Source organism: Lipotes vexillifer, unplaced genomic scaffold (assembly GCF_000442215.2).
Source record: "Lipotes vexillifer unplaced genomic scaffold, Lipotes_vexillifer_v1.1 scaffold311, whole genome shotgun sequence".
Lineage (NCBI taxonomy): Eukaryota > Metazoa > Chordata > Mammalia > Artiodactyla > Lipotidae > Lipotes > Lipotes vexillifer.
Genome location: NW_006791012.1, coordinates 7082616 through 7094561, shown reverse-complemented (window position 1 = coordinate 7094561; position 11946 = coordinate 7082616). Strand labels below are relative to the sequence as shown.

Genomic DNA, 11946 nt, shown 5'->3' with positions numbered 1-11946 from the left:
GGGAAAGAGAAGAGGGATCGAAGCGGTAGAAAGAGAAGGAAAAGAAAAAGAGAGAAGAAGAGAAAAAGAAAAGGAATAAAGGAAAAGAACAGCACCTCAGGGATCTATGAGACAGTAACAAACAGACTAAGATACATTTAATTAGAAGCCCAGAAATTATGGTGAGGGTAAGGAAAAAGAAAAAAATATTTGAAAAAATATATAATTGCTAACCTTTTTCGAATTTGATAAATGTTACAAATACACAACAGACCCAAGAAGCTGAGCTAAATCCAAGCTGCATAACACAAAAACACAACAAGGCAAATTAATAATCAAACTGCTGAAAATCAATGTTAAAGAAAAATCTTTAAAATGAAGCACAGTTAAAAAGACACATTGTATACAAAGGATGAAAGATAAGAAAAACCACAGACTTTTTGGTCAGAAACTTTGCAAGCCAAATGATAATGGGGAATTTTTTTATAAAGTCCTGAAAGAAAAAAATTTCTTTACCTAGAATTCTATATCCAGTGAAAATTTCTTTCAAAATTGAAGGCAAAACAAACTTTTTATTCAAACAAAAAAAGCTTGAGAAAATTCATCACCAGATCTGCAATATAAACATTTTTAAGGGAAATTCATTAAAAGAGGAAGAAAAAGGAAAGCAAATGGAAATTTTTCAATCTATACGTAGGAATAAAGCATGCCAGAGTGGTAAATATAAGGTTAAAGACAAGATGAGATTAACAGAAAATAATTAGGTAATTAGCTAAACATTCTAATTGAAATGCAGGCACCATCAGTCTGGATTTTTAAAGATTCAACAATTAAGGAAAGACAAAACCCCAATATTCTCAAAAAGATATTTCAACTAAGATAATAGGAGTACTCTGAGGACACAAAACAGATGTCTGATATTAAAAGCATGACAGGGCTTCCCCGGCGGCGCAGTGGTTGAGAGTCCGCCTGCCGATGCAGGGGACGCGGGTTCGCGCCCCGGCCCGGGAAGATCCCACGTGCCGCGGAGCGGCTGGGCCCGTGAGCCACGGCCGCTGGGCCTGCGCGTCCGGAGCCTGTGCTCCGCGACGGGAGAGGCCGCAACAGGGAGAGGCCCGCGTACCGCAAAAAAAAAAAAAAACAAAAAAAAAAAAAAAAAAAAAAAAAAAGCATGACAGCAAAAATGGAAAACTCAAAAGAATTGTAAAATAAAGTTGAGAACCTCTCTCAGGAAGTTAACACACAAAGAAATGAACCATAGGAAAGAAAAGATAAGTAAATTAGGAATAGTCCAAGAGATGAAACATGTAGATAAAGAATTTAGAGATAAATGATAAAACAGAACACAGGAAGACTAATTCAAGAAAATTTCCCCGAACTTAAAGATACAACTTGCCAAACTAAAACGGAGCTGTAAATATTAAAGTACCCATTACAATTGTTGAAAACAGATCCATACTCAGGCCTAGTATTGTAAAATTTCAGAATATTAGGAACAAGAAGACTCATTAAGCTCTAGAAGAGGAAAAAAAAAATTGGATGTGTAAAAAAATATCAGAATGGCTTCATAATTCTAAACAGCAATAACAGAACCACAAAACACAATGTAGTAATATCTCTAAAATTCTAAAACAAAATTGTTTACAATCTAGAATTCTATACCCAGCCAAATCACCATTTAAAGTATGAGAAATGTATTTATGATCATTCAAAGAATCACAGACTTTACCCCATATCAACATTCTCTCAAGAAGCTACTGGACAACTGCACTGTATTCCAGCCAAATAAAAAAGTGAACCAATAAAGAAGGTATGGAATACTGGAAACAGAATAGTCAACATAGGAGAGAGACAAAAAGAATTATGAGGATGATAAAGGAGATCCAACTGCTGTGCATCAGATGTGAAGGATAGAGAATAGGATCAGTGTGACTAGAAAAATGTGTTACTGAGGGCCACATGACCAAAATCTCTGCTGCCTTCATAATATCTTCTCTATCTAAGGAAAGAATGGCAAGTGAACCTGGTCCAGATTCTTATCTGAACCCAGACTGTCTTTACCAGTCATGTTCCTTACCAGAATCTGACAGTGAAATTTCTACTCTCACCTTCATGTCCTACTGCTTAAATCAGCAGAAGACTTTCATATTACCTCACAGAAGAAATTCTATTTTGATCTATTCCTGAGAGCTAAAGTAAGTCATGAAGAGATTAGAAAAAGAAGAGACTCTCAATGTTAACAAAAACATACTTTTGGATCTCAAAATTCCATACCTAGGTATTTAGTCAACATGCATTAGATAATGTATGTATTAAGGATACTATCTATAATACTATAATATCAAAAGAAAGGAAACAAATGTCCATTAATAGAGAACAGGTAAAATAAATCATGGTACCCACCATATTACAGACAATGCAGATCTTAAAAAGAATGTGGTAACTTTCTATATGTACTAATATGGAATGTTCTGTAAGATAATATTAAGCACAACAAACAAGGGGTCAAGAGTATAAATGGAATGCTACCATTTGTGTTTTAAGTATATAGCTGACCCCTGAACAACAAAGGTCTGAACTGCGCAGACCCATTTATAAGCAGATTTTTTTCAGTAGTAAATACTACAGTACTACATGATTCTCAGTTGGCTGAGTCTACAGATGCAGAACTATGGATATGAAAGAACTACGGGTATGAAGGGTCAACTACAAGCTATACGTGAACTTCTGACTGTGTGGAGGGTTGGTGTCCTTAACCCCCACATTATTCAAGAGTCAACTGTATATATACAAATATTCTTACATTATAATCTTATTATCTCTTGAAAAAGACCTAAGAACATTTGCCTCAGGAAAGGGAAATGGGAGATTCAGAGATAGGGGTAGGAAGGAGACTTCTCAACCTCTATTCCTCTAACCAAGAATACTTATTAGGGCTTCCCTGGTGGCGCAGTGGTTGAGAGTCCGCCTGCCGATGCAGGGGACACGGGTTTGTGCCCCGGTCCTGGAAGATCCCACATGCCGCGGAGTGGCTGGGCCCGTGAGCCATGGCCGCTAAGCCTGCGCGTCTGGAGCCCGTGCTCCGCAATGGGAGGGGCCACAGCGGGGAGAGGCCCGCGTACCGAAAAAAAAAAAAAAAGAATACTTATTAATTATTCAAGAACAAAATTTAAGATCTGATATACTGGGACTTCCCTGATGGTGCAGTGGTTAAGAATCTGCCTGCTAATGCAGGGGACACGGGTTCAAGCCCTGGTCTGGGAAGATCCCACATGTCGTGGAGCAACTAAGTCTGTGCGCCACAACTACTGAGCCTGCACTCTAGAGCCCGCGAGCCACAACTACTGAAGCCCACGTGCCTAGAGCCCGTGCTCTGCAACAAGAGAAGCCACTGCAATGAGAAGCCCGCGCCCCACAACGAAGAGAAGCCCCTGCTTGCCGCAACTAGAGAAAAGCCTGAGCACAGCAATGAAAACCCAACACAGCCCAAAATAAATAAATAAATTAATTAATTAATTAATTAAAAGGATCTGATATACTTTAGAAGATACATACATATACTTTCATCTTAAGCACGCTGTAGCAATATTGTTGGCTCCTTACTAAAAGATGTCAAAGAATTATCACTCTGCACACAAGCGGGTTAAAAGTCCTAAAAAGAAGCTTTTAAAACTTTAAGACTTTTTTCCCTATATATATAGTTAGCCTGTTACAATGTCAGACCTTTAAACTGTAATCAACAGCTTTCCTGGTTGTTCCTCTGTTTAGCTCCTATTGTATGTGCTATGGAAAGACACTAAAGATGCACCAGTAAGGGAAGAATCAAATATACCTATCAGGCCCACATGAAAAATTTCTTAATATGATACTTTTTTGGAGGTAAGGGGAGATGCACAGATGGAACTTAATGATGTGTTATTTTCATATGCTTCAGAACAACAAAATATATCAAAATAGAAAAAAAAATTTATTGGGTAAAATTGGGTACTAGGTAGTGTATGGACACTTAAACTTATTAGTTCCCACACTGCTTATCAGATAACCTCCAAAAGTAGAATTTTTTTTGAGAAAAATGAGGACAAGTGTTTGCAAATAACATCTTAAAAAAAAAAACTTAACTCCTGTCTAAGAAATCAATGGCACCATACCAAGGGTAGGGGAGGGCATGGCGGGGGTGGGGGGAAGGGGTGCGAGGAGAGTCATGAACATGCTTGGTAGTCTTCAAAGAAGTAAAGGTATGAAGTCGATATATAATAGAACCTAGAAAATATGAAAATCTGAACTGATGGACTTACCAGGAAATTCTCCCTTTCGGCTGCTTTGACCAAACTCCTGAAGCTGAGCTTGTTGATTTATTTGTTCTTTCTGTAAATTTTCATACCAATGAGTTACTTCAGCCCTAAGATCTGCTACCTGGTCACTAGGATACATTTCAATAGTCATCTGAAATATGAGATGCAACCAATTTAAAAATACACAAAGAACATATATTTGAACTGGGAAATGTTATCAATTTCAAAACTAAAACTATGTAACTACCTTGTCAGGGAGTCCAGCTGGCTGGCATACAACCCTTAGCGGCAGGGACTGTTTGTCACTCAGTGCTTTCAAATGACTACTAATACCCGTGCCTTCAATTTGCCACTGTCTGAGATGATATGCAAACCTAAAACACACAAAAACCACACATAGGAAGGATATAATTATAAACCATTTTAATGTTACAGAAGTTTTTACTATTTTACAAAATGAAAGCACCCACAAAAGGGTCCAGTACGACCCAATTTACTCTACAACATTAAGTTTAAGTTTGGATTCATCATATTGAATCAAACTTAAATGTGTAAATATGGCTAAGAGCTCCTTAAAAATTAGTTTCTAAGAAAAATTACTGGAAAAAAAAAGGACCCATTAGGAACACTTTTTTTTTAAAGGAGGGTGGGGGGACGCAGGGGAGGAGCAGAGGCAGGAGGAATTTAAAGAAACAAACTAATCCGGTAAGTAAATGGCAAGCTGTCGTTCCTATTTTCAAAAGAGGAAAAAAGGTATTAGGAAATACTTTGCAAAGACAGAACTGTATTGTAGTAAATATATGCTAACCAGCCTAACAGCTTGAGAGCTGATTCCATGACTGCTAAAATCATGAGTTATAAAGATTAATATTTCAAAGGAAACAGGCATCTAGCATGACACTCACTAAATATTAATTTTCTAACTTATTTTCAGTTGTTGAAGACAGGATCCAGGGTACCTGAATTTAGTTAAGAAAAAATTAATGCCTAAAACTAATCAGCAGTTCTAGAATAGAAGGAGGGCAAGTAAGGGAATAAATGTACTTGATTTCCTAGAAGTGATCCAATGTCCAGCTTCTACGAGCAAAACAGTAATCTTTTTGGGCCTGATAACTTCTTGTTATGAGGGGTCTATCTGGTGCAATGCAGGATGTTTGGCAGTGTCCTCTACCTACAACATGCCAACAGCACTGCCTTCTCCCTTAAGCTGTGATAATCAAAAATGTCTTTAAGCATTATCTAATGTACCCTGGGAAACAAAATCGCTTCTGGTTGAGACCACTGTTTAAGACAATAACCTTAACTCTTTTTAAAAAGAATACCCCTTTTTTTTTCTTTTAAAGAATACCCTTTTAAAAAGACATTTTTATTTACTCTTTTAATATAAGGAATAAATAAACACAACAATTACTTTATATTTTCATTTTATAAATGTCAGGCAATTTTAAATTAGGAGTAGCAACCTCTTTAAAAAGACATTTTTTATTTACTTTTTTAATATAAGGAATACATAAACACAATAATTACTTTATATTTTCATTTTATAAATGTTAAGGCAATTTTAAATTAGGAGTAGCACTAAGCACATTAAGCACCTGAAACTGTACAATGATACTACACAAGGATTTGCATGAAAATTCCTAGATAATTTTTAAAACTAGCTCTTAGCTTTTGAATATTCAATTGTTTCCTAGTTTCTTTACTTGACATCCACAAAATAGTATTTATATAAATTATTTAACACCAACATTAACTTTTAGAGTAAAATATAAACAAATACAAAGACTTCTATCAAGGATACTATAATCAATTTTTTTGAGTTAGAAAAAAGTTTGTACATCTGAGAAGGAATTTTTGAACTGAAATTCATTAAACTTATAAAACACACCATTGAATCTTAGGAAACAATTTGTTTTTAAAGACTTTTAAAATAAATGCTTATTTTAAAACCATTGGTAACACTGTATGAGGACTAGGGGCTTGAATCAAAAGGACCTTTTTGGTTTGTTTGTAGGCCCTGCAGCACAGAGAAAATTTGAGAAGAATACCTATCGCATCATTAAGAGTAAATATCTCTGATAGGAAAAGATAGAGACTTTGATTTTCTTTAGTATTATCTTAGTGTAATATCTGAATTTTATGAGTATTAATTTTTTATTAATTTGAATAAAACATCACATTTGCATTTTTTAGTTTTTAAAGTGGTCAAAATTATGAGGCAGTGTGAAGTTTCTGTGCAAAAAACTCTAGCATTCCCTTATACATTCTTTAAAAACACAAGGAATTAAGTAGAATTTGCACAAATTATAATCATAATCAAAATAAAGAATTTTGTGATGCCTAAATGTTTTAAAGCACGGAGCCATGTTATTTATAAGGAATGTGTAGAAAATCTTTATTCTGTATTCCCTGATTAATTTTAAACAAAAGGTCAATATATACAAATTGTATAAGTTTTTCATTATCAAACTGAGCTCTGAAGTTGAAAGAAGTTATTAATTTTAACAATTTTTTCAACCGTTCTTTGTACTTTTACATTTACTCATGATTTTTAACAAACAGAATTTCTTAATTAAAACTATCTACTCACCTTTCAATTCAGTCGATATATTCATAAATGTTAATTTGCTTTATTTCTGTATTACACAGGGTATGTCTAAATTAATTATACAGATATTCATTAACACAGAATTTTTTGATCATGTTTCCATGGTAAATGGAAATTCAAAATTAAAATACTGTCTCCTAGTCCAGGAAGAAAAAAAAACAGCAAATGAAACAAATGACTCAACTTGATTCAACCATGAGAGATTATCTGATGTTCTTGGTGAGGGTTTTAGTGAAACTTTTTTTGGTAGTGGTGTTCTGCCATTTCAATCACAGTAATACTTTCTCAGAGATGGAATTCTGTCTAGAGATTCTTATTCATGCATATCTTCTCAGTCTTATGATTTTTAAAGCTCTGCAGTATTTACCAGGAACCTATATTGCCTATTCCACAGCAAAATGGTACATATCATGAATAAAAATTACTTCCATTACTAACCCTTCACTTTTGGTAAGTTATGCTTTCTACCTGCCCCCAAGAAAACCTTTAGTTTAATTTTAAGAATATTTTGGACATATCAGCATAAAAAAAGCCTAAAATTCATTCTAATAATGTGATATTAAAAAATTACCTTCTCCTAAATGCTTCCAGATGTGTCTTCAGCATAAGGAGTCCTCTTTCTATAATAGTGAGACTTGAGTGTGATTCCTGTTCAAGACTGCTAGAAGCTATCATAAGACTCTCCATACACTTACTAATAAATTCTTGCTCCTTCTCCAAACCTGTTTTACCTGAAAATCAGATGTTTAGATATGTATATCAATCCTATATTCTTGTTTAGCTATATTAAAGAAAACAAATTATAGCTAAACAAAAAATACTTACATAAAAAATTACCTATCAGACAATATTTCAAATCACTCACCATTAATATAATAGGAGTTAATATACTGGATAGCTGCTCGACTGACATCCCCAGACTGTGCTCTTAAAGCAATGCCCCAAAATTGGTCCATACCACAAAGCTAAGAAAGAAAAATATGACATCTATAAATGTTATTATTTGTCAAACAATGTAAATTATTAGAAGAGCAGTTACAAATTTAAAAGGCATTCAATATCAAAGAGTTTTAATATCCTATAAAATATTTAAAAATAACTTAGTGTTATTAACTAATATTTAATAATGATAAAAGCCTTGGAAATGTCTTCAGTCACTGAAACATACCTGTACTTGTAAAAATACTTAGTTATAAATCATCTAACTATGTATGTGTATAATGTTTAACTCAAAAGTTGTGACTACATAGTGGGAAAAACTCAAGTCCTCAAAACATGCTACAAAGTAATAACAACACATAATTATTAGTATCACATGTTAATGCTTTCATCCAACTTATTCTGAAAAAGTCATTGCTTTCAGGTGTTCACAGAAAATTTAAAAGATTTGCTAACCGAAGTTGACATTTAAATTTATGACATTAACCATGAGATGAAGAAAAGTTTTCACTGAAAATTACAGAAAAAGTGGAGAGTGAAAGTTCTCAAAAGTTGAGGAGGGTGAAGAAAGATAACCTTCTGATAGGGGACAGAACACCTTTAGTGTTCATATCATCTACTTAAAAAGCAGTATTATCTCAAAATTAGAGTATGACTACTTAGGTAAATCAGATCTGTCTGGTTATCTGAAATAACCAAATTGAAACTTAACATAGTGCTATCAAAGTAAGAGTTAGGACCAAAAAATTAAAAACAAAAACAAACAAACAGAACAGAACACTATTCAAACCAGGAAAGAAGGTAGGAAGATACTATGAAAGCATTCTAAATACAATTAAAATTATTTTTTACCACATAGATTAACATCAGTTTTCTATTATAAACAACTCAACCTCTAAAGAAAATTAATGAAAAATGTTAGTGTATACTGCATAAATCAAAGCTATCATTAATAAACAAATATCCAATAAGGAAGACTTTCAAATAACAATCTGTGTTAGGTGAGTTTAGGAATAATGCATTCAACAAAATCTTGCAGCCACCCAACTAGGCAAATGGAACTCAGAACCAGAGATAAGACTAGCAATTTGTGACAGTCTTCGGTTAATGAACTGATCATCATGCCTCATGGTCAGAAATGATTTAGGTGGACTCCATTCCAGAACAGAAGTTACCAATAGGAACTCCGGAGTTGCCCAAGAGCAACGAAAAGCTTGGCCACAACAAATGGCACGAAAAACAGATTTTAGACAAATCAACCTTTCTACTTAATTCTTTACTAATCAAGGAATGTATAAGTCATGTTAATTGAGTTATAGTTAACATACAATATTACATTAGTTTCAGGTGTACAGCATAGTGATTCAATATTTTTATACATTATGAAATGATCACTGCAATAAGATCAATTACCATCCAGCACCATACAAAGTTGTTACGGTATTATTGATTATATTCCCTATGTGTACATTACATCTTTATGACTTACTTATTTCATAGCTTGAAGTTTGTATCCCAAGTTTTCATTATGTACAACCAAGGTTATCTTTAGTAATGCAAAATTATCAACTTTGCTTTATAAAACTTTTTAAAACCAAAAGATAAAACTTTTTAAAACCTTAGAATAAAAGTCTGCATAGTTAGTAAATTCAGTGCTTGGTAGACTATATAATTTAATAATCTAATTTGAAGAACAACAACAACAAAAATTCTACAAGCTGACCTAATAAAATGACAAACCTAAATCCATACCTCAGAGTTTGAACCACCATCATAGGCACTGGTAGCCAATCGAGCCAAGTTACAGAGATGCTGAAACAGGTTTAAGCCAGTCATGCTAATTGTTTCAGGTTTTAGCTGGGGCATCTTAAAAAAAAAAAGTTTTTAAGAGTTTAGTATGATAATTAAGTTAGCAGATTTCATTTTACTGGATTTAACATAACAGATTTAAATCAATAAACCTAGTTTTACTAAAAAAACATTGCAGAAAAAACGTATCAACTGAGATTTTTAGTGACAATTTAGAAATAGATAATAATTTAATGAAAATTTTATTCATGACATAAGTGAAACCTGATACGTGTTTCAATTTTTGAGATGTACATCGACCCGAACCAAAGGAAATTTTTAAATTTTATTATTTATTGTATACCTACACTACACACATTTATAATATGTATAGCCACATGTACAGTTTGTATATAAGTTAGAGCTTGAAATTAAGATAACTGAAGGTCTATTTGTAGCTTTGTCTTGGATCTATTAAGTGATTTAGTTTACATTACCAAAACTCATTCATATGTACTCAATTCTGTCACAGAGACTTCCCAGAGAGCCTTTATAATCTCAAATATTAGCATAGGAATAATAAAGTCTATTGCTTTATCATAAATGTTTTAAAATTCAAATGGAAAATTATCACCTGAACCAATTGTGGCACCTGATAAATAAAAACAAAAATTGGATAGAGGAGTATCTTTAGTATCATGACAGCACTTCCTAAAAACGCCTTCCCAGAAATCTACAAATCTGAACACTGGCTTATATCTGTGGGAAGACCGGCTAAAACCATACCATTTAAGGAAAGACTTGCTCTCACACTAGTGGGGTGGGCACCACCCCTGAAAAATTGAACTACAATGTTACTCATGATTTTTTAAAATACACACCAAAAGCCCCCATATTTCTTATTAGTGTTTACCAAGAGTTACTCTAATTACTGTCAGTTTAAGTACTTTAGCTAAGGAACATAACATTTTTGTAAACATAAACTAAGTATTCATTTAGATATAAACACTGTAGAGGACAAAATTAAAGCAAAATCTAAGTGGCAAAAATTATATAAGGACTGCTGAAAAGCAGTATATTTGACTAGTTTTTTAAAAAGTATCTCAAACAGGAAAAAATGAACATCACAGTTTACATTTCAAGAAAGAAAAAGGAAATATAGAAAAACAATACAAACTGTCAAGAAATAAAATTACCTTCTCCAGGAAAAGATGTTTGTAGGTTTCCATTCCCATAGCATGTTGATCTTTACTTCGAACTTGATTTAAAAACCAATGGAGTGCATCATCATAACACTCAGAATCTTCTACTAAACAATACCATAAAATATCAACTTGCTCCAAACTTAACCCTAGATAAAAATTACAAATTTTAAATCCTGGTGCATACAACATTTTCATCCTAAATATACTAGAAGCACCAATATATATAGAAATATAAAGGAGATATTTCATAGCATTCTATAAAATTTCATAAGAGATTTCATATAATTTATGCTTTCAATGTAGTTAAATATACTCCATATATAAATCATCTAAAAAACATGACTTATGTAAGTATCCTAGAAGAGTCATTTGTTCTGGAAATCATTTTCCCTAAAATATGAACATATCATTGTATTACAACAAACATGATTAAAGGGAATTCCCAAAGTCTAGTTAGTTCTAAGGTTTAAGGGTTAAGAAGAGAGTGGATACCATGTCATGTTCAAAGCTCATTCTATGCACATAGGAGATAAACAATAAATGCCAATAAGCATTATTTTTGAAAACTATGAAGAAAGGGATCCTTATGATTAATAAAACAAAAGGAAACTGACTGCCTAAAACAGAACAGCAACACATCAGGGGATACAATTGGCTGAGAAGCCAATGTAATGAGACAAAATCTATACTACTTTGACCCAAGTATTAGATAATTCCAGAGTGTGGCAGAAGGAATCAGAAGAACTATTCAGAATCAAAGAGGAGGCATTAGGGCAATCACAAGTCTGAATATGGGTAAGTGAGACAATCCAAAAGGGTAGAATAAAAGTGTAACAGGGGATTTCTAAAGTATATCATAAGGGATTCTAGAGCCTAGGCTTATTCCCCAGAATCAGAAGGCATCTGAAAAGATGATAGAATCGTAAGAACCACCATCCCCCCAAAAAAGTAGATGAGATTCAGAATATGAAATGTACCCAATCAGTTTCTCACAAAAACAGTTAATGTATGGACTACTTGTTCTAAGAAGAATTTGTGCCCCTGGGAGCCAACATAAAAAAAACAGAAATAACCTTTAGTGTATATTATAACTTAAACACATTAAGTAATTAAGAAGAGAGATAAGTGAAGATAG

General features: G+C 33.4%; 1 protein-coding gene across 1 annotated transcript in view; it reads right to left on the bottom strand.

The window, feature by feature from the left end:
* USP34 (ubiquitin specific peptidase 34) overlaps window positions 1-11946 on the bottom strand; it is a 235931-nt gene that overhangs the window by 98424 nt on the left and 125561 nt on the right. Inside the window, 6 exon segments of the mRNA XM_007464137.1 lie at window positions 4275-4422; window positions 4519-4645; window positions 7451-7610; window positions 7745-7844; window positions 9571-9684; window positions 10803-10957. Of these exon segments, the coding sequence (XP_007464199.1) occupies window positions 4275-4422; window positions 4519-4645; window positions 7451-7610; window positions 7745-7844; window positions 9571-9684; window positions 10803-10957 (804 nt within the window).